At 36.2% G+C, this 27,723-nt stretch overlaps 1 protein-coding gene across 4 annotated transcripts; it reads right to left on the minus strand.

Annotated features, from left to right (window-relative positions):
• Nucleotides 1-97: 97 nt before the first annotated feature.
• PHF6 (PHD finger protein 6) lies at nt 98-27,723 on the minus strand. Of its 4 annotated transcripts, none has more exons than XM_054839445.1 (11): nt 27,418-27,723; nt 22,203-22,382; nt 21,896-21,997; nt 18,216-18,349; nt 17,876-17,919; nt 7,832-7,998; nt 7,509-7,652; nt 6,175-6,279; nt 5,225-5,358; nt 4,448-4,577; nt 98-2,842 (listed from the first exon to the last, which is right to left on the minus strand). In XM_054839445.1, the coding sequence occupies exons 2-10, from the start codon at nt 22,338-22,340 to the stop codon at nt 4,448-4,450; spliced, it is 1,098 nt and encodes a 365-aa protein (XP_054695420.1). In that variant the 5' UTR covers nt 22,341-22,382; nt 27,418-27,723; the 3' UTR covers nt 98-2,842. The 4 variants fall into 4 exon arrangements, with proteins under 4 accessions (XP_054695420.1, XP_054695418.1, XP_054695417.1 ...); XM_054839443.1 differs by having other exon boundaries at nt 98-1,171; nt 27,418-27,722; XM_054839442.1 differs by having other exon boundaries at nt 98-4,155; nt 27,418-27,721.

The raw sequence follows: 27,723 nt of genomic DNA on the forward strand, positions 1-27,723 counted from the left end.
CATGGGCCTGTAACCTCAACAGGCAATACTGCATTTATGCATGAAAACAGCAGTTTTAAAAGTTATACTTTCAGAAGAAGGACAGATATGCAAATATGAAATTCATAACTCATTTATTGAATATATATATGCAAGGATACCAATAAAAAGAAACTAATACTGCAAACTACAACTTTGGAAGTAAAGCCAATATAACAGGAACAAAATATACAGAACATCGTAGATAGGAATGCATTGACCCTCTTTCATACATTCCTTGTCTTTACACCTAATGTAAATGTATGCTAGAGCAAAAGCTGCAAATGTTAGCCTAACCTGAGTGCTTTTTGACAAGCAACAGTTCTCCAGGATTTGTTAAGGGTTGAGATGTCACTGCTGACTAATGAATGTGCATACATATGCATATATAGAAATGGCTTCAACAAGTATATAAATCAAGAGCTGTGTTCTGTTTTTAAACCTCCATCACTAATACAGTGGAATCTGTTTCTGGTGACATGGAAGAGTCGTCACTATTTGCTATAATGTACGTTCAGTTCTCTTAAGATTAATTTCATCTAATGAGGATTAATTTTCTTGTCAATTTGGTTCGGCATATTAATATTTTTGGAATGCACGGATTATCACCTGCCAGAGAAGTATGATATTTCAAATGGATTATCACCTCTTCATCTTTCACTCTGGCTTAGCATGAAGTTATTTTTCATATAGGCAGCAGTAAGAAGCAAGCTCTCCTTTAGATTGCATTTTAGGGCCAGATTTGGTATAATCATACCATTCCAGATCAGCACAGCTCTTTGTACCTAAAGATCAGACTTTGTGGAGTGTAGGTGACTTAGTGGACTTACTGCTGCCCTCCAGGTGTTAAGCTGGTGTAACTCCTTCTAGAGCTTTATCACAGAAGCTCCTGTGGATCAACAGCTGCTGAAGGAGTAGATCTTTTGATCACCTGATCTGTTTTGTCCTAGCTAGCTGCACTGATGCTGGTATCGAACCGGCCTGTCTCCCTTCCTTGAAATGGAGTGATAGCACAGCTTACTGCTATAGTGTTTGATCACGCCTTGAGACTCTGGCATTACACCAGCTGTATCCTCAAGTTATTTGAACAATATCCTTCTGATGCCTGTCCTTCCTTGGTACAGTCCTTTCTTGGTATAGCACAATCGCAGATCTGTTAATATAGAGATACAGTGAGTTGGGGAGATCTGTTAATATAGAGATACAGTGAGCTGGGGAGAAGCCTCCCTTCTTGGAGAGTTCCAGGCGCCTTAAACAGCACACACTACTCTTGCGAGCGAAAGAAATGCCCAAAGGCCAAAAAAAAAAAAAAAAAGTAAAATGTAAAAAAAAAGTAAAACCAGTTTTGTAAGACAAGTTTTGTTAAATTCATGAATTCTCTGATTGTGAGATGAAAGCAGAAGGTGCCTATTTTAAAAAAAAATCTCAGTAACAAACAGACTGCATTAATTTAACTAGCTAATTTAAACATATCTATTTTACCTATAGAGCACTTTCATTACTTCTAACATTTCTGGGAAGGCAGTAGATGCTCCAGAATAATCTTCAATATATGCTTGCAAAGATTACATTGCTTTACCAAAAAAAAAAAAAAACAGACCGTCTGAAATTCCAAGCTAAAATACACATAAAAAGACAGTAATGGCAGTATTTTGTCTTTAAAAAATGATGTAAATGTTGTATACTATCATACATTGTCATGCTTTTTAAAACTACAATTAAGGACGTAAGAGATGTACAGTAAATACACTGCTGAGGTACATTTCTTCTAAATATTAACACCACGACAGAATTACTCCCCAGCAGGTGATGCTACTTGGGAACATATAAATACAATTTTTACATTGTAAGGCACTTTTACCCAGCATACATGAGTTGAAGTCAGTTATAACAAATTTGAGGCTTGTAAGAAAAAAGATTTTTGCTTTTGACGTTGTTTCCATGAATTCTGAATTACTGACAGTTCAGTCAAGCCATCTCAGCACAAGGAGGTAACAGGTAAACCAGCCACTTACTTCTCTGCTACCCGAAGGTAAAGTGCTGTTCTGGTTCTTCCAGGCGTGGAATGGGGTAATTTATTTCACAACAGAAAAATTATTGGACTGAATATTATACTAAGCAACTGACACACTATGAATTAGAGCTCAGTCTCAAATACAATCAGTATGCTGGCAGATCTACCCCATGCAACCTCAGTTAAAATACAGTAGCTGCAAACAAAGTGCCTTTTTTCCATGGGAGGGCCATGTCTGAGGCACAAATCCAGAAGTAATTTAAACATTGAAGGATGTTATTTTGCATTCTAAACCTGTTCTGAGTGGCTGAAAAATGTTCGTATTCTAGGAGAAACAAAACACCTTGATAGACAATTTCAATAATCGATCTGTCATTGCAATTCAAGTCACGCTTTTAATTTTGAAAGTTACAAATACAAAATAAAAATGATCAATGGCATCATGTTTAGAGCAGTAACTGAATATTTTCTGTACACAGCAATATTTCTTTCCAAAATGGCATTATTCTCCAGGAAAGCAAACAGAATTGATTGAATTCTAACAGGTAAAATGTTAGAAACTCCAATATACAGTAATTGAGTCCCTCAAGACATTAAGGGAATGCATAAGAAGACAAATGACACACATTAAATCTTTTAAAAATACAGGTAAAAAATGCTACAGAAACTCATGTTACAAATGAACTGGTTTTGCAATACCAATCACAGAAGAACTGTAGCAGTTTATAGTCAAATCAGTGTATTTTGCTTGTTTCCTTCCTTCAAATCCAGAAGTTTTGTTGGGAGTTCAGAGTGAAACAAGTCAAAACCCTAAACAAACGATAAGGTGATGCGATAGCAACAGACAAACATGCGGACTAGATTCAGTTTTTTTGGTTTTATTTAAGTAAGTCTGAGAATGTGCTTTAACAGACCAATTGAAGAAGCTAATAGCTATTAGAAATAACAAGGTGTTTTGAAAGCAGTCAGAGGACTGATCTGTTAGGTTTGGTATAGCCTAGATCTGATTATTCCCTACAGGAACATCAAACTCTAGCAAGTAGAATTCCATGACGTGATTGTTGACTTGACAGAAAGAGAAAAAATAATCACTAACACAATAAGGATGATAAGCAAAGTTTCTCATATAGTGGTCATAAGATTAAAAAATAAATACCAATCTAGCAAAAAAAGGTTGTTTCCTCATTCTTCTTACAGAATATGGGGCCTTTATGCATATTCTGGACAAAACATGAAGTGTTCCACACAACACAGAACACTTGAGGTATGGACGTCAGATATGGTGGCTAAATTCCATAGTGAGTTAAGAGTTGTAACTCTCTGAAGTAAAAGAGATTGGGCTGCAGAGTCCAAACATTTTTATAGTAAGGTTTTAATCACACTTAGCCAAGTGTTCTTTGTAAATCAGGGACACATAAAAGAGGTGAGTCGGTGGGGAAAGAATGAACCACAGCCCTTTGGCATGAGTTCTAAAGCTCACAGCTCAGAACCAACAGCTGCTCAAGTAAATCTCCCGCAAACAATGCTGGGCGAAATGAGCAATCACAACAGGAACAACCTGAAATGTTCAAGCGTGCTTCGGTGTACACTGAGTCCTTTTCTACTGTGTGCTTTGCAAGCAAAAACAGAGAGCGGCTTTCCCATGTATAGCCTCCGTAACTTGTGTATGAAGAAAATGCAAAATTCACAAAGTACCAGCTTGTTGCCACCACAAACTCGTCCATGTTGTTAATTAAACTAGCTAAGACCTTCCCTCATTGCATGAATCCACTAAACAACTTACACATTCCAAATCTTAAGGTTTTTATTCAGTCCAGAAATATAGATCTTACTTCATTTCAACATCTGCCTTAACTTTTGACACTGTACATATTACATATCATTTATATAGTGTTTCATTTTTTCCAGACACTGCAGACTACAAACTACATAATATTGACATGTAAAACTCTGCCACTTACTGAAGGCTCACACACATGAACGTTTCAGGCAGTTCAATGAAATTTCTAACAGACTTGGGCAGTAAAGTTACTAACCCTTTTCTGATTTTAGAAAACAATTTAAAAGAATTAGTAGTTATGATGTCTTAGCCATTCCCAGTTCTATAACTCTGTCCCTTGAACCTGTTTAAAAAATGATGAAAACAATAGTAAATGTAAAATCATACAGAAAAGCATTTAGCAGCTCTGACATTATATCTATATTTAGCAATAGAAATGAGGGCCTCCCTTCTTATGCTGTTACAAAGTCAGCTGGATTTAAAAAACAACAAATCCTCCCCATTTTTCTACAGTATGCCAATAAAAAGTACTTATCTGCATACACTAGATTTAAATACTTCACTGCAATAAACTACATTAAATGTATATTGCGTTTCAGTCTCAGTAACGGATCTGTCAGGAGTAACTTCCATACCTAGTTTCCATTGAGCTGCTGCTGAGGAATGTCATTATGGTCAGTGCCTGATTTGCCACGGCTTTTGCTTTCTCTTTCTTCATCCTCTTCATCTCTTTCATCGTTTCCACTATGGTTTTTACAATAGAGTCTAGCACAATAAAAGAAACAGCAAGGACTTTTACTGAAAATATCTATCAAAACGAGACTTTCAATTAGTTTTGAGATGTGCTACAAATCGATTGCTAACTCTTTTAACTCATTCATGGTTTTCAGTCAAGCATCAGTTAAACAGAGCAAGAAAACAAGGGTGAAGACTAGCCGACAAAACTTTGATCAAATCTGGTTTTCAGAAACTGCTTCTCCTGCTCAGAGAATGCCCTCTTGTGGGCACGACCACACTGGCAACTCAACTGCAGCCAAGTCACTAACGCCAGCAGTTGAGCAAGCAAGTGTGGGAAGTTACGGGGTCCAAAAAACCCAAAGCAAGCTTCAAAATGTATTAATATGGAGGAATCGTGAAATAAATTATCCAGGGTCTCCTAAATATAAATTATAGATTAATCGAGGGGGAAAATAAGTCAATTAATTTTCTCATTTATCATATTACAACACTACTACAGAAATTCTAAGTTAGAGTAAATGAAATATTTTGCAAAGTCAACAATTACGTTAAAATACCATTTTAAATGAAATAATATTTTTTAATAATACACATAACTGGCCACATTAGACAGAAAAAGCATCATGAAATATCTTCACTTTCATTAAAGATTCAAGAATTGCATGGGTCCTTACTTATAAATTCCTCGTGACATATTCTCAATGTATTTAGCTTTGTCTTCTACTCCACAGTGGTAATGGTATGTTTTTATGCAGGCTTTAATTTCACACCCAATAGTAGCACCAGGCTGGCTGCAAAGTGTGCATTTCTGTGCAGGGGAAAGACAAGAATAGCACTATTCAGCCTTTCAGTCTCTTACCTCTCAGTATTCAGTTTCATGTTCCTCATATTTATGGCTACCATTTTGGAATGGAGTAATTTCCAGATCATATTTCCAACGAAAAGTTAATCAAAGATATTGTAAAACAGAAGAAACTATATAATACTAACTTATTAAAATATGAATGCTAGGATTTACCTGTCCATTGCATTGAAAACTGCTACATGATTGTACGTATTATTCACTTCCAAGATAATTTTATTGCCACTGAAGTTAGTACATTAATATATGAAGAATATTATGCAATCTTTTTTCAAGGAACAATAATTGTTAGGAGTTTTTTGTCGTGTCACGTCCCCCCTCCGCCCAAACTTCTTACCACTTTAAAAACATCCTGAATTTTAATAAAAGACAATGTGACATTTTACCAACATCCCCATCTCTGAGGCCTTAATACATTTTCATATTAAAACATCAAAATAGTTGAAATAAGTCACTGCAAGAACATATTCTCTAAGTTTTATTTGTAGTTTTATACAGTGTGCTTTCAGTAACACAGGATCCAAAGCTGTTTCACTCTTAGAGGAAAGCTAATAATAACTTACAATGTATACTATCATAAAGAACTTTAAATACCACATGCCCAACCACCACTAATTTTTAAGGTGATTCCTTTCTGGCTACCTGTCCCAAAAGTAACAATACATTTAAATTTTGTGTTCAGAAACACAAAAGGAAGGAGGCAGAGCTATATACACCTTAGTAGAATCAGTAACACGTTCACCACATTCTGCAGATACATACCATTCTTTTTCCTCTCTTGATTTCTTGAAGTACAGTTTTGATATCAAAATCGCCAAACTCTGCCCTTGAAGTTGTTGTTAGCTGGACAGTGCCAGAAGAGAACAACTGTAAAACAAGTAAGTCCAAAATTATTTCAGGTCACCAACATGATTACAATTTTTTTTTTATGTGCAGGAATAACCAAGTATTGAACATCCCCTTCCGTGGTCTCAGACAGCATGTGCTTTACCAACAAACCAGGAAAACCATGCTGACTAATTAGTATGATGAGTATTCCTTCTGATACCCACCTGACTGCTTTAATTACACTTGTTGCCTTGGAGAAATATATTTTAAAAGACAAAGGAGTAGACAAGAAATAACAACGTGATGAACACAGAAAGTAATAAATGGGCAATATTATCAATTAAACCACTGAACTCTTTAGGAATATTCCATTTCCTTCCCTGTGACGTATATACAATTTAGATTCATGGCACAGCTGATGTCAATGTACCTGAAAAGCCCTGAGGGATGACAATGGAGCACGTAAGTACCACCCCTACTATGATCATCCTGGTACAGTCAGTTTATACTGTCTTAAAACTGAAGCTCAGGTACACAAAGTAGCAAAGAAGACTCAAGGCTGCTGGCACACACCAGCTCTCTGTTTAGTGAGACTAGGTATAGGAAGACAATTAATACTCCACAGATTGCCTGAACTATTTATTGACTTTGAGGTACAACAGGAACCACTGAGGTTTGTTACTCGAAGCCCTACCTCCTTCATAGAACGAGTTTTATGAAAGATAGCGCTATCTGCTCATGTTCATTGAAATTAGCAGATTCTTTTCAGGTTGGCAGCTCTATAAACGTGAATATCTAAAGGCAAGGGTTTTCTACAACCTCCACGTCCCACTCTACTTGAGTCACACAGCCTGAATCCACTGGTCAGAAAATTAATTAAATTCATGGATTCTTCCCAGATTTTGTCTGAATGCCTGTTGAGTAAAGGTACGTTAGTTTTGGAGTGGATTCTTTTAGTTAAAACTTTTTTCTGTTTTCCTTTTTAAATATTGTGTATGCATTTAGCCACTGAGGGAGCATTTTTAATAAGCTAAAGAGTCTCCCTGAGCTAATTCCATCTCTTAGCACGTAGCCAAGTTTTATCCATATTGCCTGCAGTAAAAATAAATGAATTGCTCACTTTGCAACACTTGAGTGCTTAAAGAGATCATCAGCACACAGACAATACTCATGCATAATTACATGTGAGGGTACTGTATGAAAATCTAAAATAGCAATTCAGACAAAATTCACATAATAGACTGGTTAACAACAGTACTGTTACTCACCATGCACTTATAGTGTGCTGCAGCCTTTTTGGCATTAAATATATGAAGCTTTCCTCTAGCTTCATTTTCTTCTTCACCTGCATGACAGAATCCACATTTAGGTTTTGTATCACTGGGGCTGCTTCTGTGGGGAGACCTGTCTCTCTGAAAGAAAAACATTTTACTAAAATATACTGCTGGGTTACAAATCAGGTTGTAATTTTAAAAGCCTGTGGCCACCAGCTGGAGGCTCAGACAAATGCAAATTTTAATAAAAAGTTATATTTGCAGAGAACAAATATGCAATTCTGTCTTCTAAGAAGTTTAGCATATTTACTGCTTACATAGGAACTGCTTTCTATTTCATCTGTGCCATGTGAGGACGTAGATCTAGTGTCTTCTGATTGCCCTTTTAAATTTGTTTTTCTTGGCTTTCCCTTACGACCCCTCCTTTTTCCTTTGGGAGGTGAAGGCTCCAACTCGTGTTCATTGATACTTTCTTCTAAATCTGCTTTAGAAGTTAGAAAACGTCATTAACATTCTCAGAAATTCTATGTGAAACAAACAAAAAACCCAACCAACCAAAAAACAGCAAGAAAAAACATAACCTGTATTTTCTGTATTTTGGTCAGAAATAAAATTAGCAACTTTTTCCCATTTATTACAAACATGCAACTGCAGATCCTGAAAACATTATTTACTTCTTTATACATATGACACAGCTTTGCATCTTTATAACATCATATATGAAGAAGGTTTATCACTTCTTAAAACTTCTACTTTCAGACCCAAAATGCATCCTCAGATACATATATTCACCTCTGCTGGAAATACGATTCATTTAAATTACATGTTTTCAACCATGAAATAAGCTTTTAATTTATTTGTAAGATGCATAACTCCAATGTAAATTGCACTTGATATTATGCCACTGTTTCTAAATAACACCTCTCTCCTTGCTTTATTAATTGATGCCTTTTGTCTGAAGAAAAAATTCACCCATTTTGGCTATAACATTAAGTTTTAAAAACTGAAATGTATTTTGCCTCCATGAAACAAATCTAAAATTTCATTTTAGTTACAGTATATTTTTACACCTACCACTAAAAGCAGCCACCAGTTTACAGAAAATCATCCATACTGACAATATCCCAGATAAAGTATTTATAGACCATTAAGAATAGAAGAATATATATTTTTAATACAGACATACCAAAGAGGTCTGACAAGTTCCTTTGAAAATGTCAGCTCAACTGCTGAATGCTACGTAGAACTGCAGTCCAGTATTCTAGCAGACCTTCCTTTTGATTACTCCACAGTTAATACAGATCAATTCTGCAGACTTAAGATTGTTTCCAATATGATCTAATTAAGTTACATCTAATATTGAATAACCAGCTCTATTCAGTCCCTAACAACCCTCCTGATCATCAGCTGATCACAAGAGCATGTTTTTTGTTTCTTTTAATATATAACATCCACCCCTGTTCAAACTGCAAAGATATTTCAGCAGACTTGTTTAAAGAGACATGCACACACACCGCTAAAGAACTTGTTTGTCAAAATCCAAACCACAAACATCAATGAGCCCCCAAACGGAAGGAAATCCTAATCAGAAGATTTGGAACATCTATTTTACACATTAATGGGTCACTTAACTGTTGTGGTATTATTATTATTATTATTATTATTATTACTATTAAAGCATTGCTAGGGCACTTATGGCCATTATATCTCGGACTCAGTATCCAGATGGGATATCTTATTTTGATACTAAATACTGCTTCACCAGAACTCATCTTTCTTATCTATTATCACATAAAAATCAAATCACATTTTTATCTCATGATTGACAGTGACTCAACTGCACAAAGTTTGAAGTCAGACTTGAACATATTCCTCAGCCATCAACGTAGAGTAGAAGATAACTGAACTACTGGCCCGAGGCCTTGCATACAAGTGTATCCTATCAAGCTTCATCTATCATATCTATTGCTAATCCCTGAGAGACCTACAGCTTCTTGCACATCTACTAGCAAAGGACAGAAAACTAATCCAACTGCATCTCAACAGGTTATACTGAAATATGATTGCCCCAAAGCTTTACTCTGTTGTATGGTTAGAAAGAGGCAAAAATTTGAGAATAAATTAATACCAATCCTCAAATTATTGTGGTTTAAATTGACAGATTACACAGCTATATACAGATATTCCCAAGTTGCTACTAAAATACATCAGTCTACTGCAACATTCCTATGCTTTAATATATATACTATTCTTTTCTAATTAGATGACAAAAGCACTATTTACTGTACTCTGAAAAAATAAAACAAAACACATGATGACATGGATTGTCTAACAAAACAATACATTTTACATTTTCTTCTCAGAATTTACTAAGCTTATTTTTCCTTTATCATTACTTGCTAAATTCCCCAAGCAAGATTATGTAATTTAGATATCATTCCTCTCAGACTGCGTATAGCAAATTTTACTACAGTCTGAAAACCCTTTTCAAAGAAAAGGGTTCTATTTTATCTTGTCCCTCATTATATGAGCTGTCCACCAACGTATTAAAAAAAGTTGTGAATCTTTGTCTCTACTTTTACATTTACAGAAATCATAGATGGTTATTCTAGAAAAAACAAGTCTTACAAAAATGTGACTATTGAATTTGTGATCCTTTAAATAACATCAGTAAGAAGTGAAAAATATCCCTTCCAAAATAATTCCACAGATTTCCCTACTGTATTTGATGAAGCAAAATATAGTCCATTCACCAACATTATTTTTTCCAAAGCTCTTTATCAATTCTGTCAACCATAACGCTTTCCACCTCTTAGTCCACCCTTATTTTCTAAATAACATTAAAGCATATCCTGAACTCTCTACGGTCACACTTTCAAAACTGAAAGTGAATCATAATTGCTAAAAACCAAGCAGACATTATGAAAACCAACTTTTTATAAGAAATGTCACAGCTTCCTTATAAAATAAGTTCCTAAGTGCTATTTTTAGTCTACAATTATTAGGATATTTAAGATGTGAAAAGTAAAAATGCTATATTTTTAAAAGATGGTTTCAGTGTAAGATAAAACAAGCATCAAGATTGCACAGCTTTCTTCAAAGGAGAACCCACTTTCTGTGCTCAAAACTAGTACTTCCAAAAAAGTTCAGAATTCATTGAAATCTAGATGCTACATGACCCCTTCATTAAAATAATATTCCTTGCAGATTTAGGTCTCCTTCTACAAGTGACATGGACGTACAGATTAACACCACCAAGATGCGAGGATCTGCTCTACCACATCTATTTGCAAGACTGATACCTCAAAACATTAAAGTTTCTCTCATTTTTAACAGCACTATGAACTAGTGTAACAGTACAAGAAGAAAGAGATTGTAACCAGCTTTAAACCTGCCTCAGATGGTCTTTACTGTTTAATACACAATTTGGTTTGTGCCCTATCCCTCCCCTCAAGCCCACTGCCAGCTTACCCTGTTTCCCTGGCATCTGATGGTTGGGTGTTTCCAACTTCTCATGTCAGCTTGAACTAAGGAAAACACAAAAAGTTGTTCAACTCCTCCCTGACCAGACGACGTTTTATCATGGATATCACCCATACTCTGAATCCCCTGAGATTCCCTAGATATTCTTCAACTGCCCCCCATCCCATATCCCATTACTGCATTGATTTTTAAAATCATCACAATATTCTCAACATAACTTTATCTAAAGTCTTCAAAGGAGGTATCTTATGAGCTTTCTACAGAAGTCCCTAAATGCTATATCTGAAAAAACAAGCTTAATACGCAATATGGTCTGAGAAGGAGGGGTGGGGGTAGAAATCAAGAGGAAACATTCTACATTTTAAAAAGCGCCTAAGAACATGATATTGTAAATTCAGATGAGTGGAAAGATGAGCAGCAACAAGCCCCAAATTTGCATTTTAGAAATCCATGAGCAGTACAAAGTACCACAAAAAGAAGACTAGCAAAATGCTGTATTACATAAACTGTTAACAGGGAGACTCAGCTTCTGAGAGAAATCTAAAAATTCTCCTTTGATCATGACTAGAAGGAAAAAGGATCAAGATGTTTTGCTGTTTAAAATAAGGCTTGGCAGAGAAGAGGTTGAGATATCACTGATCTATTCTATATTGCATCGGCTTAAAATATACATGGAATCACTAATTTCCAAAAGCTAGGTTAAAGCAAAGTAATAAAAGAATTAAGTGATTTAAAGGTTGTGAAAGAACAAATAAAAAGAGGATGTGTACAATAAAGGCTAATACTGCTCTCTGTATCCACCTCCTACATTACCTTGAACAATAGACTAAGGGAGCCAGAAGCAAAGGGGTCCAAGTCTGTACAAGGAAGATAATAAACAAAACTAACTGACAAAATGTATTTGCAAGTAGGACTGTACATAAAAAGAAGCCAAAATGTAGAATGTGGAAGTGGCTTAGACATGCTGTTATGCAAATCTGAAATCACACATATGTACTTAAAGTTTTACCGTGCATTTGGGATAAAAGAAACTCTAAAAATTACAAAGAACAAAATCAACCTAACTAGATTTTTAGAAGAGAAATGGCATATAACAGAGAAAGAAAAAAGTACTTTAGTATGTTAAAGTAAGATATCCTTAAAATATGGCTGAATCCCAATGAAACACGTGGCAACATAATTATTTTAAATTGAAAAGAAATGTCAAAAAAACCCAGAAAACCTTATTGTCCCAGTAGTTAAAAATCTGAATGCATCTATAAGCATTAATAAGAACCAGAGATTTGCATAAAAACCCTTACAAGCAAATACAGAATCAAGTAAACCAATCATGAAATAATAGTAGCTTTTATCAGCAAGTGTTGTGAAATTAACAATCAAAATGCTGAATATAATTCTTAGTTTGTGTTTTGTTTTGCTTTTTTTTAAATGGAAAAAGACTAAGTTACATGAAACATCTAAACTGGAGAAAGTAAGAATGGAGAGGAAAAAAATTAAATTACCCTTTAGGTCCTGTCACTAGTATGGTTTCCAAAAGTACCAGATACTGTGAGAACTGATGACTCTTGTCCAAAAGCTATTTTTGACTAAATAGTATCTACGTTATGAAGTACTTGAGATTCTTTCTTTAATTAAGTACATTTAACATAGAAAAATCATCATACAATGGTTTGGGTTGGAAAGGCCCTTAAAGACCATCTAGTTCCAAACCCCCTGCCATGGGCAGGGACACCCTCCACTAGACCACGTTGCCCAAAGCCCCATCCAACCTGGCCTTGAACACTTCCAGGGATGGGGCATCCACAGCTTCTCTGGGCAACCTGTTCCAGTGCCTCACCACCCTCACAGGGAAGAATTTCTTCCTTATATCTAACCTAAACCTACCCTCTTTCAGTTTAAAGCAATTACCCCTTGTCCTATCACTCCATGCCCTTGTAAACAGCCCCTCTCCAGCTTTCCTGTGGGCCCCTTTAGGTACTGGAAGGCTGCTGTAAGGTCTCACTGGAGCCTTCTCTTCTTCAGGCTGAACAACCCCAACTCTCTCAGCCTGTCCTCATAGAGAGGTGCTCCAGCCCTCTAATCATCTTTGTGGCCTCCTCTGGACTCACTCCAAGAGGTCCATGTCCTGAATAAAATAGTCCTTCATAACCCTACAATCTAAATGCTTTTTCAAGCAAACAATCATTGGCAAAGACTGAAGACAGACAATACACTTCACTTATCTGCATAATCAGAAAGTTTATGACAACTGGTAGGATAAACCTATTAAGTATGAGTTAGCTGACCAAGTTTCTGTTTGTATAATGTCTTGCCTATATAGGAAGGAGCATTATAATGTAAAAAAACCCACAGGACAGCTCCTCAGATAGGACAAACCATTTACCACATTACTTTTACATTTTTCCTTTTCCATTAGCTGTGTATTTTTCCGTAAGAAAACACCATTGTCATGCTTCTGCAAAATACCTTGTTAGTCTATAAAGGACTGCATAGGAGATTGCTAACTCACTGCCTGGACCTACTGTTTTTGTCATAACACTATGTATACATTTGATGCCACATTCAGAGCAGCATTTTCCATAAGACAGACAATAAGAAGGCAGAGTTAGCAGAGCCTGGGAAGAATTTGTTACCATCCACCAACAGAACTGAAATGACATCAAACTGCAATGTTACGGAATATATTATGGAAATAATGCATACAATGTTAGGCAAGCTTATGGTGTGAACAATGTTACAGAAAATGCAATTATGAACAAATACTGATTAAGGAATCCAAAGATGAATCAGCATGTTACCTAATTGTAATGCCAAACAGTTTCGGATGTTTTTCCTGCCAGCCTCTGGCTTACACAGTGCTTTGAAAAAGCACTCGGTTTGACATAGATTGCAGCATCTCTAAATAGGTCTCACAGAGAAATATTATCCTGACTTAATTTACTGAGCAGTACAAGAAGGACAGATTTAATGTTTGATCTTTAGAATAACACGAAAAGTATTCTGAGACAGGGAATGTCCTTATTTCCATTGTGGAAACATAATTCCCTGAGGCTTTGAGTACAGCTACAATAGGAATTATGGACACTTTATTTTCTGACCCCACAGTTCCCAAGCATCTGTTTTAAACATTAACAATAGATAGTCACATGGCTGTCTTCATTATTCTTGTTTTACTAGTAAGTAACAGAGGAATGAAATTACATTATTATCTTAGTTTCTATTAAACTATTCCTGATCAGCTGAATTTGTTTTAAATTCAACACAAGGGCCAGGGCAGCCCCACCTGCAGGGAACTGAAAGATACCAGATTTTAAATTTTTCAGCAATTATTTCCAGTACATTGGAATAAATTCCAACAAACAGTTCCAAAACCTTAGTTCAACAATACTCTATTCTTCAAAAAGAATAAATGCAATTGTATCAAACTGAACAGTAATTCAAGTAATAGTTAGCTGTGATAGTTTGAAAGCACTGGCACCAATTCCTGTAACCCATTAGGTACTGAAAACTTAAGACAGCTTGCCTAAATTATGAATTAAACTATTATTTGAAGTTCAGGCCAGATTATTTTGTTAGATTTGTAAACAGCAAGACAAAACTCTAGATATGAAGCTCTCAGTAACTTGGTCTTCAAATCTCTTGACTTCACAGCCACAGCCTAGTGAGAGTACCTCACTTTTACTGTCTTTTTCCAGTTAGTGGGAACACAGCACAGAAGAATCACTCTGAAATATATATACACACACACAAAGTGGAAGGAAATAGAGGTGAAATACAATTTTCCTCTTCTATGTCACCTGAAGACTAGGCCATACAGATACTTTAGACAAACCCAACAATCTGCTGCAACAGATAATGAATTTAAGAGTACAGTACTTTCCTGCCACATCTCATATTTTTGTATTCCAAGAAAACAGAAGGTAGTTCAGCAACTCTGTCAATTAAAGGAAAATGAACTCACATCGCTCATTAATTTTGTCTTGATGAGTAGAGAGATACTTAGTCTGATGAATTCTCACACCACTTGAACTTCATGACAGCAATAAATAACATCTAAGAGGTCCTTTTTATTAGGTTTGAACTGGGTAACTTTAATTCCAATGTAGGTCCTTCAATCCCATTTCCATGCAGCCTCAAGAAATTTTCTTTAACTGTTATTAAATTGTTAACAGAAATTATTTTTAAACTAGAACTTCTAACAAAAGCTATATTAGCCAGTTCTCAGACTTCAACAAGTATGCCCCCAAGAGCATCTGTTTTCTAGGGAAGGGAAGAAAAAAAATTTCACTATTATGCAGCAGTATTGCCTACAGAAAATAAATTGTTCTGGACCACACCAAACCAAACCAAACACTCCTAAAAACTCTTTCAACATCCACTAATAGAAGTAACATAATAAAAATATTTGGACTGCAACAATTAAATCTGGATACAGAGAACAAAGGATAAAACCCCAGATGTTCTACACTGACCAAGAAAAATAAACCAATAGCATCCCACAGCAGGATCAATAAGTTTCCATTAAAAAGGACTGATAAATCCAGTGCCTCTCTGCACCTACATTGAGTGACGCAACCACAGATGAGCTTTACCTATTCTGTTATGAAAACACTGCTGAGAGGAAGGATTCATGAAAATTAAATAAAAACAAAGAGGGGGAAAAAAAGCCACTGTGTTAGCATCTAATATCCCTAGCTGGTCTATTCAGTCTTCTCTGCAAGTGCTTTCTGGACTCACACACCACCATTCTTTCACATTTAAGTTCCTCTTTGATATTCACATATTCCTCAAGAAATAAACAAAATACATATATAAAGCTTAATCTCACCATCCAACATCTTTCAGTCACCATTTCACTGAGCAAACGTCATCATTTAAATATTAACAAACCCTCCAAAGTCCCTTCCTAAACTCTGAAAACCACCCTGTATATTTCTGTCTTCTAAAGGTAATTAATTTTCAATGTAGCAAAATACTATTGCTATACAATGCTAGAAGTCATTTCCATAAGACAGATGCAATACGTATTTTTATTTTCTTTGATTTAAAGGAGGTCTATCACAAAAGAGCCCCAGCTTCTGGCATTATCAAATCTATAACTGTAATTATTAATATTCTATGGATATAGTTCCCTAAACTGTATGGACTAAAAAGAGAACGTATTCTTTGGGAAAGAGCACTGGGTAAAATTGCAGTCAAATATTAAACAAAAAAACCCAGAAAACAAAAATATGAAGTACAGCTACACATATTTCTAGAAGTGTAAAGCATAACAGAACTAAATATTTTATAGAAATAAATGTGTGCAAAGTTAAATGCTAAGTAAGATACTATTGGGTTCTTCGGCCTCAGTTTTTCTGAATGATGTTGTTTATTCCTCCCTCTCCTACCCTCTAAGAGCCTCTTTAGATGAGTCTAGTTCAATGCTTTAATAAACTGCCATCAACAACATTTAAGAAAAAAGCCACTATGCCTCTGTAGTAATTTTTCTGATGTCTTCTCAGACAAATATATCCATATAAAATTTTAAAGCCGTTGCTGTTAGAGAATGACATCATAGAATCGAAGATAACGGTTTCTGAAAACTCTTAAAGAAAAGCACAAGTTCTGATCCTGCAAGGAATTCCAAGCAGAAAAAGGTGTCCATTGGCACTGGGGTCCATGCAGAATTGGAGGCATTTTTCAAAACATGTCAAACATCAAGACATTTATGAATAAGTATAAAAGATTATGTTTAAGTATCAAAGAGATTAATCTCTCTCTGGACTCAAATGTCTTTCATATTCTGTTTCTGCTAACAAGCAAAACAAACCCCAAAACAAAGAAACAAAGTGCCAAACTACAAGATAATGTGGCGCTGTCTCTAGAGAATTAATCTACGATGTATACTGCTTTTCTTGTTTAAACCTAGTAATAGCAAAACCAGAGAGTATTTTATACAAAGCACATGACAATAATTATCTAAAGAGACTTAAAAAATCAGTTTTCATGTGGGATTTTCTACTGTCTTCAATATCTTTCTGAACACAGAAGTAACATCCAAACATTACCATTAATATATCTACTTCCCATAGCATAAAAAGTACAAATACATTTGGCAGAAGGAGACTGAAGTAATTGATCTTCGCTAAATAGTCACATACTCCTCATTAATTAAATCTGTTAACATTTCAGTTTAAAGTAAACTAACAACTGTTCGCTTACCCAAATTCAGATACAGTAGAAAAAAAGAAATACACCTGCATAATTACACAATAGTGCAACTAGTTCAGAATTTTAACAGACCACACAATTTATCTATGTTTGTGGCATATCATCCCTCACGCATTTCACTACTCTCCCCTGCAAAGATGCACAGCTTTTATGAATGTATCCATACAGGTTTTTTTATCAAAATTACTCAGAAATATAGATATAAGTGATCTGATCACAAACCTTTTCATTTACTATTGGATCCTTCTTATTTGAACAGTTAAACTCTATTTAATAGTTAAAAAAATAGTGAATATTTAGGAACATTAGAAATAGCAAAAATGAGCTGTTACCTGACAAAGTATTTTAGATGTTAATATTCTGAATATTTAACTACAAATATAAGCCAGCTTCTTCTCAGAAGGGAACGCATTACTTCTACCCAAACCTTGTTTTGACAGAACATCAAAACTTTCAAACATCCTAAAATTTATGTTTTGGGTTTTTCTCCACCTCAACCAATAATTTTTAGAGAAAATACAGAAATTAGATGGGATTTCAAACTCATTGTGTCTCAAAAAATGTAGGTCTAATTTTTACGGAAAACATTTATTATTCTCAAAAAAAATTAAATTTAACCAAAGTATCTTTCTACAATGGGAAAAATTTATATTGAATAATTTTACCTTCAGAGTTATGCGTAGTTTTCTTGTGTTTTCGACATAAAATCCTATAAACAAAGTAGTTGAAAACTGTCAAGTCAGTCACGATTCACAGATTATTTACTCATCTTTTAAATTTAAATGCCAGTACATTTTTCTCCCACTTGTAAGAGTCACTGATATACAAATCTTGCAGTGAAAATATGCTTTTCTAGCACATCACTATTTTGAATGCCACAATCATCATTAGAATTGTTTGCAAGTTTTGTTTAGATTCAAAAATGGTTTTTTGTTTTGCTTTTTTTTAAACAAAGGATGTGAAATATAAATACAAAAATAAACATAGCAAATAAATAATAGTTACATGTAAATGCCTTGTGAGGGTTTCTCTCTTATCTGAGCTTTATCATGCAAAGCACAGTAGTAGTGATATGTCTTGTGACATGTTTTCACATCACAGCCAATGGTTGCTCCTGGACAATGGCATAAAGAGCACATCTGTAAAGAAAAAGAAAGTATAATTCATATTACAATCCATGGCTTAGTATTTCTGAGTTTAAAAATAATATAGTTACCACTCCAAGTGACAAAATAAATGGAGTTATGCACTTGGCATTATACTTCCTGCTCTCAGGTATTCTTCATAATTTATTTTAAAATCAAGGAGAAATTTGTTGCAATTATGCAACAATACAATAACCATCACACATTGATTATCAATTCAATAAAGAAAAAAGTAATTTACTTTTGTGGAATATCATGTGTTTGATGAAAGTGACACAGCTATTCACCTAAATAACCCACTCCCACGGACAGTCTGTACCAACCATTTCAGAAAAGTTAAAATCATAAATTGTACCTGTTTGATTCTGAATTACATTATGAAGGTAGGAGAGGGGAAAAGAAACCCAAACAACTATTTGGCAGTGAATCTTGCACAGTCAGCAATACTGATGATCTGCAAATTTACCTTAGCCTCAGAAGCTAACTTCACCTCTTTTTTCTACAGTTATTTCCTTAAGTCATTTGCAAAACACTGAATTTAGTGAAATATTTGTTAAATACAATGTATTTGTTTCAATTATACTAATTTTTGCTCTTTATACTTATAATGCAGAAAAGGTTAAATGGGAGCCAGCTGCTTTATTCTTCTTTCCCAACAATTAACTCTCATATTAGACTCGTCAGTGCTTAGGATACATCAACCATCGTGCTTCTAAATTGTTCACTGCCCTTCTCAAATGGTGTTAGAAAAGGAAGTAATTGATATCATAACAATATTTTTCTCTATTTTCCACTGACATAATATTGCCCCAAAATCTCAGAATTTCCCATTAAACTCCTCTCACAAGACAACCAGAGATTTTTGTTTGTATCCTGCACATTGCCCACACCCCCAAAAGATTAATAAGCATAAGTGTGCAATGTAGGATACTCCTTACATATATCTTTGTGGAATACACTTTCTGCCCACCATGCTAGCTGGATCAAGTTCTTGTTAGTCTCCAATATATCAAATAAATATATTACCAAAGTTATGTACCACCATCCTGGTTTTCAATTTTAACAAATTTAACTGAACACTAAAAATGTCAAAGCCTTGGATCATCTCCATTTACTCCTCTGCAAGCTCTGAAATGGTATAGTTATATACCATTCCCTAGTTGTTATCTAATTTGTATGGGTATTTCATCTCATAAATTTGTTATGTGTTATGGTTTAACATAAAATAATGGCTGATCAAAGCTCTTTATAAAAGCCTAGGTTGAAATTATAACCATCCAATACATTTTAGTCAGTACTTCAGGATTTTTAAAGCCAGAAATGACTAAAAAAGCCTTTCTTTTTATTAAACTCATGATGTATCTGTATGAAGAAAACCGACCACAGGAATTTTTTATATTTACTTATTGGTCTATGTTTCCTGACAGTAATAAAGTATTTATTCCATTGGTACAAGTCCTGCTGTCCAAATGGTGACTGTCAACAGATCAATTAATTCCCAAGTTGTATCAGGTACATGTGAAGTTTGACCAGCTGCAAAATAGGTAAGCTCTTTAAAAAAAATCCTGCCATGTACACCTAACAGAAATAATAATTATATCAGTGCCTTGTACTCCCAAATGTTTGGCTTCACATGTTTTTATGACTGGCCTATTAAGGTTTGAACCTACAAATGTTTCTCAGACAGAAATATATTACCATCAGAAAGGCTCTACACGTCAGTCATTATCACTTCAGTAATGAACAGGCCTTGATTTTCAGGGCATACCTGGTCAGCAGCACCACCTCCAGAAGGAGAGCAACTACGTAAAATCTGTCAGCGGACAAATTTAGTCCAAGCTATCAATATAATTACTTAACCTAGTGCATCGCGCTGAGATATTTTTTCTTGGTGTGTTCCCACATAAAAGAACAGGCTGGAACACAAAGCAGACCTTACAGAGGGTATTTGGGCTGACTATAAACATTTAGCTTTAAGCTTTCTATACAAGTCAATGGAGAAAGATAGATTCCTCCAGAGAGTAATTCAGAGCTGCGGTTTTCTGACAGCTACAGACAGAAATAAGGCACCTAACTTAATATCTAAAATTATCTTGTAAATTCTCTCCAAATAGGGACCATCTCAGGACTACAAATCTACTATGTTAACCAGGTCCAGGTTTTCTGCAAAGAGCAGAACAAAGTGCCTGATACATACAGCTAGTAAGTGCCAAGAATACAGCCAGCTGTTGCGTCAGTGAAGGAACATAAAGAGATTCAGAAGCACAGAAACAGAAACCACCAATGACACAAAAAGAAATAATTTTCAAAAAACATTTGAGAGACCCAAGAATCAAAAAGTTTCTTTATGATCTGTAGTTCCATTTACCACCATGTTCTTTGGAAATTCCTAATCACAACATGAATGACTTGTGAATAGTTATTTCTTTATGCTTCAGCTAATTAGAGCAAATAAAGTTCCCTGCATTGGAAAAGATTCAAATGAAACACTGGATGAAATATTGGACTATTACTATACAATTGCAGTTCTATGATAATACTTGAGACTACTCTTAGTAGTCCAACAAATGGTAAATACATAAGAGTACTTTAAATAATTAAGTTGAAAATTTTTCAGTGAATTGATAATTTGTTAAAAATATTTTTAAAAAGTCTCCATCATTTCCCAAATGGAAAACTATTAGTTCTACCAAAAAGAAAAAAAAAATCATGAATAAGCATCTTGGGAATTAAAAAAAGTCATTGCTGCTCAATTCCCATGAATTTGGTAGAGCTGTAATCACTATTGTACCCACGTACCTCATAAGATGCCTATATTCACAGAATCATCTAGTAAATCAATATAAAAGCAAGAAATAAAAGTACTTTTGGTAGTTAAAAACAGATTTTGGCAGCAAAACCAAATACTGGTAAAGGCACAATAATACCCTCGCCAGGTCCCTAGAATGTGAGTTTCATTCCGAAATCTAACAGAAAATATTAAATAGAAATTACTGGGTTAGAAACATAAATTTAGGAAATGCTATCTGTTTATACACGGCCCACCAAAAGGAAAAAGAAGCATATTTTCTAAATGAGTTTTCAAATGTGCTTGGAAAAAACTACATATCTGCTACAACCATATACATTTGCCAATGAGAAAAAAGTGACTGTAAAAATAATAATTAGAGTGCTTTTTTTAAAATAAATAATTCCATGATTAAGCTACAATTCTTAAAACAACATGTTTCCATGAGAGCAGAACTTGACTGAAATAAACAAACTACTTTTTATTCTTTCTTAAAGACAATTCAAAGGCTGGTTAACTGATATTTAAATTTCATTTCAATAGAAGTATAATCACATATACTGAGGGGTTTTTTTTTCCTAAATCTGAGATCAATTCTTCTATAAGTTGTCCATTACCTTAGAGCTCACACAAAAGTAGCATTTTAAGAAAAACAACCATATATATAATACACTGAACAACTTAATGGTAAACTTTACAGAAGGTAAGACAATATTATTGTCCATTTTCAAGGCCAAAAAATAGAGACTTACCAGTTTAGTGCCTCTCTTTATTTCTTTCTGAATATCTTCAATGGAGAATCCACCAAGACTCTCATTATCAGTGTGTGAAGATACCAGTGCAGATGAGAACAGCTAAAATTGCAAGAACAAAACTTATTTTTAAGTTTTAAGGGTAAAAATGGTATAGAACATTTATATATATGAAAACCACAAAAAATTTCAAATTACAGTGATTAATAATTTGTGACAATGCCACAGCTGGTTGAATTTTTCATTTGTTTCTATTTTTTTTTACTAGCTCACTACATTCCTTTCCTTTCTCCTATGGGTTACTTACCATACATTTGTGATGTGCTGCCACCTTCTGGTTTTCTGACATCAATAATTGTCCACATTCATTATCTTTATTAGATCTACAAAAACCACACTTCCTTTGTCTTGAAGAGACTTTTTTCTGTCCAACTGAGCTTGTCATGATTTTAAATGACCTTAGAATGCCACTTCAATCCTCTCAATGCTAAGGAAAAAAAGGTGCAATCAGCATGTTAACATCAATAACAGGCAATTTAATTTATAGTTTTATAAATACATTGGTTGCTTGAAAATGATCTGTCCCTTTTTACCCTTTTCTTTACACTACTACAATATGCCCAAATAAACATGCACCCAGCAGAGGCAGTATTTTCCCAACATTTTATGAAATTTTATCAACAGGCAGAATTAGTTCTTCAGGCAAAAAAGTTTGAACATTAATATAAAACTTTGGATGTGAATACGAAACTTACGGGGAAAAGAAGAAATAAATGGAAAATACAACAAGTAAAGCAATCATTAGGGGAAAAGGTTACTGCAACTCTTTCATCCCATTCTTATAGCTACTTATTACAGCAAAGGCATTTGTAGAAAACGTGCTACCTGTGCACGCAATCAAATTCATGCTACTGAACGGCTTCAAAAACAGAACCAAAGAAAAACCCAAGAGTCTGGCATCTCATCCAGAACAGGTTTTGAGTATAAAAGCTCACAAAATAGCAGGGCAGATGAGTAACTACACGTAGATGAGGGCAGAGATGAGAAGATAAAATGTTACCATTTTAGGTATTACACAGATACACTGTGGCTAGTCAAACAGTATTAGGAACAAAATTTTAGAAGGATCTATGACTAACTGGCTGCAATGGAAACCTTTTGAAGACCCACAGTTAATTTAGCAGTACCATACTAGTTCCTAGTAAGCACGAGAGCTGCTATTCTCATCTAAGAAAAGTAACAAAATTAAACTCAACATGAATCACAAACTTTTCATGTGTTACCAGCAACATATTTTAAAATACAACATTGAGGTCCCAATCCCCTCAGCAAGCAGACACTGCAAGTTCAAAAGTGAAAATACCTAACAAGTGCACATGCTGCTTGGCCCACTATTAAGTAGTTTGTGTTTATTTGTTTCTACATCTCTCAAGAAAGAAAATATCATCCGCTTCAAACAGATTTGCTTACAGCTTTTTACTGTGGAGATTTGAGCCTTACTGTCAGAATTGACCACAACTGCAATAAAAGCATCCTCCTCAGCCTTTGTGTACATTAGGCTCATCTAAATAAGAAAAGCCACCACACAGTTTGATATTTCTGTTGGAAAAAAATATAAAAGCCAGCCATAAGAGTAGCAGAATTGCAATACATCTGGACTGTGCTACAATGGCGATCTGCACGAAAATGCATGACTGTTTTGTTGAAATTTGCATAGGCAAACCTGCCTGCTTCTCGGTGCTGTCAGACGCTCATAATACCGGTATCACTCACTATTTTTCTAATCGAAAGCAGAGGAATGTCATTAAGTTTCTGTCGGCATATACTATTACTAAAAGACAATCCTTTTAGCTTCTCACCCTTCTGTTTCAACAGATTTTCACAGACTGAGTTTTAACTGTTTGTTTTGCACTATTTACTACAAAACTCCTGCATCAAAAGGTGTCTGCCCAGTATCTATTGCCTTTGCTTTATCAACAGCTTCATTTGCTTTCTTTTATAACTGGAAAGCAGTTTACTAGCTGGTGACGCATACTCATAAGAAGAATGCATAGATTTCAGATCTTGCTGATTTGCACAAAAAATGTGCCAATCTGGATAAACTAGTCACACCCTTTTGCAGTGGTAATAGAGAGTTCTTAAGTGTTAAACACAAAAGAATTACTATACTGTATTCTTCTAAAGAAAAAATAAAACAAGACCATTCTGTAATCCCTTCTGAGTAGAAAGAAGGGATGGTTTCTGAAGGAAAGATGCACAGATTTTTCAAATGTGGGGTTTTAAAAATTTTTTTAAACTTAAAAAAAAATTAAAATGTTTGGAAGCAGAAAAAAGACCTACAAAAGAACAGTAGGAAACAGTATCACAAAGATTTGTTGTTCTCAGGTCACATTGAACAGCTTAACACAAATCACACAGTGATGGGTTAGAAATATATTAACAAAATAATTTAAAATGCAGGGAGTTCTGCTTTGGTATATATAATTTGATACATACACACACACTCACTTGGGTCTACCTGTTTCATTTTATATTCAGATCATACTATCACTATATTGTCCGCAATGACAGTACTTCTTAAAAGGAAGATCAGGGATTTCCTTGAACACATGCGCAGGTTCTAATGACTTACAGGAATGAGAATTACTACCATAAAAAATAGCAATCCTTCAATTTAACAAGCAAATTCCTATTTTAGAAAATGCGAATAATTTATAGAACAGATAAAAAAATTAAGTGGCTCTCATCTTTAATTTATAACAATAGTAACTTTCCAAGAAACAAGATTATAAAGACTCTTCTCACAGCTTTATGCCTTCCAGTGCACTAACAGACACGAGAAGGCACAGCACTACAGCAATACTAGAACCTGACATAACCTAACTTCTTGAAGTACTTTTGCATAATTAAATTTTTTAAGGCTCACAGCAAAGTTAAAAATAATGCCAATATTTACCTGATGATGCATGGATGTTGATGTTATAACAAACAAAAAATTGGCAAATACTATGTTTTGGAATACTTATTCAATGATAAATAATTTAACACTTGAAAAATTATTTGAAATGCAAACAGACCAAAAGTCATCAGGGTATGGCAGAAAGGAAACTCACATTCTTTTCACCATCAGATTAAATTACTCTGAAAACATTTTACAGGGATATCTAAAAGTTTTCTTTCCAGTCCTGTGTTCTTTGCATGTGTTTTCTGTATCACTAGGCATTAACACTATTTATACATTTCTAAAGACTGCAGAAAAAAAAATGAGCATGAGAAATATTTCATAAGCATTTAACCTGTAGACCTCTCCCTAAATTATGTTTGCTTTCTCATAAATGTGAGCAAACACTATCCTGGCATCACTTTTCTTTGTGCCAAAATGCACTACTTATCCTGTCCATTTAAAAATACCCATTTTCTGAAAAAGTTACACAGCTGTACCACAGAGCCAGAATTCTGAACGCAAACACTCAAAATTCTGTTTTCATCTCTCGAGTTAAATCGCCCAAAAGCAACTAATCCAATTTGCCAAGTATAAAGCTACATTTCATTGGAACAAGAAAAATAATGCAACTTAAAACCAGCTCAATATTTCTGTTTTCCATGTTTAAAAAGCTAACAAATGAGTAAGACTTATAAAATAGTATTTAAATGTACTGTTGACGGAATCTTGCTTGTCAGCTTTGTCAGAAAAAGTCTTATAGATTGGATCACAGAAAGCGATGTACTATGGAATCACTGACTAGGAGATTATGCACTATCTCTACCAAAATGGAACACGTGTACTACAAAACACAGATTATTACATATAGACACATTTTTCATAGGCTTGGTCTAAAAAAATGAAGTTGCATCTACCCTAAAATCACAAAACAAGAAATTCATTCAGTGACTCTTCACTCAAAAATCTTGGTCCATTTGCATTGATGATTCTTAATGTCCACTAAGGTATTCAACATGGTGCTCCCCCTAATAGCACCTTTATTTTACCTTTAAAGTAGCATGTTTTACAAACTCATATGGCTTGTGTACTGTTTTACTGAGTTCTCCAGGACAGATTTTCAAACGTAAAAGAAGAGAGCAAGTTCAATGACTCTCAGGCAAAGAAGGACGCTCTCAGTGTATGAGACATTGTTCAGCACCGAAGAACGGAAAGTAATCTGGATTCTAATTTCTATTTATTGCCCAAATATGTTTCAAGAGCTACTGCCTGTTTAGAGGAGTTAAGACCCCACTTATATTTCCAACAAAGGACAGTGATCTATATGCTACACCCTCTCATGTAAAGTTTGTTTTGCTGTGTGGCCTGTATGATTACAAAATTATAAAAAAATTTTTAGGATTTAAATTTATAGGTCAAGAAAATTTCAGACAGCCAAGGAAAACCTACAAGAGAAGTACACAAGTTTTGTAAAATTTCATAAAACGTGCTGAAGTGGTTTGGACTCTCAGGAAAAGCTACAGAAAATATTTGTGTCTAATTTTTCAAGATGCTCACTAGAGATAGCACATTCTCCATTCAAGAAACTTTCAAGTGGTTTCTAGGGTCAATCACCCATTATTGGGGGTGTTGTTTTGGAGAAGGGGGAGTGAAACTGTGGAGAAGGGAGGTATCCTGTAGGTGTCTGTAGCAGAGAACCCAAAGTCACAAGTCCCATGAAAAGCTTTATCCAAGAGTTACGTTCACAGAGCATCCTACAGCCACTATAAAAAGTAGGATAGGAACTTATCCTTGCAACTTCCTTAAAGAAAGAAACCAAAGGGGGGGCAAGGGGCGGATGGGGGGGGGCAGGGCCCAACCCTGGAAAGTCTGAACAACAAAAATAGACCAGGTAACTAAAAATTACACAAGAAGAGCCTGCGGTAAGGAAGATCTGGCAGACAGCACAGACCGATCTTCAAGAAAGTTTACATACTCCCACGGGGAACGGGAGATGAGCCGATAACGGCACCTCCGCTGCTCGCCTCTCCAGGGGAGATCGAAGAGGCACGGCACGGCACCCCTTTGGGGAGGGACTGCCGCGATTTCCCCCGCAGGGGCCCGGTCGCAAGCACCGGCGGGGCCTGACCCCTCCCCGACGGAGGGCCTACCAAGGGGGGCTCGGTGGGACGCGGGGCTCCCGGGAAAAGCGATCCTCCCCCGTTCCTCACCAAATTTTGGGGGAATCGCGACTCGGAGACAAGGGGGGGCGGATCCTCCAGGGAAGGAGGGAGCGAGCAGAGGCGGGCGGAGCGAGGGGCTGCCGTCGGCTCGGGGAGGGAAAGGGGGGGTAACGGCACCGGGGGGGGCGCCCCCTGAAGAGGTAGCGCTGGGTGCCGGGACCCTCCCGGGGCAGGCGGCTTGCTGAGGCCCAAGGACCGGCGGCGGCCGACGGTGAAAGGGCAGGGCGGGCTCCCCAGGCCCGGGGCTGCGGGCGGGCGGGCCGGGGGCGCCGTGCCTGCCCCGGGCGCGCGGCAAAGAGGCGGCTGGGCGGGCAACGAGGCGGTTGGGCACTCGGTCGGTCACTCAGTCAGTCACTCACCCGTGTAGCGGGTGGGGCGCCAGGGAGAGGAGCAGCTCGGGCACACCCCCACCCCCCCGTCACCGCCGGTCGCTCACGGCCGCTCGCTCGCCGGGACCGTCCCTTTCATTCGGGGCAGGGGACGCTGCGCCGCCGCCGCCGCCGCCGCCGAGCGCAAGCACGCACGCACGCACGCACGAGCGGACGCACGCACGCACAGCGCGCTCGGGCCGCGACGGCGCGACGCTGCGGGGCGGCGCCCGATTGGCGCGCGAGGCGGCGCGGCGGGAGCACGCCAGGACCTCTCGGCTTCTTGCGCACGCGCAC

Source organism: Grus americana, chromosome 12 (genome assembly GCF_028858705.1).
Source record: "Grus americana isolate bGruAme1 chromosome 12, bGruAme1.mat, whole genome shotgun sequence".
Lineage (NCBI taxonomy): Eukaryota > Metazoa > Chordata > Aves > Gruiformes > Gruidae > Grus > Grus americana.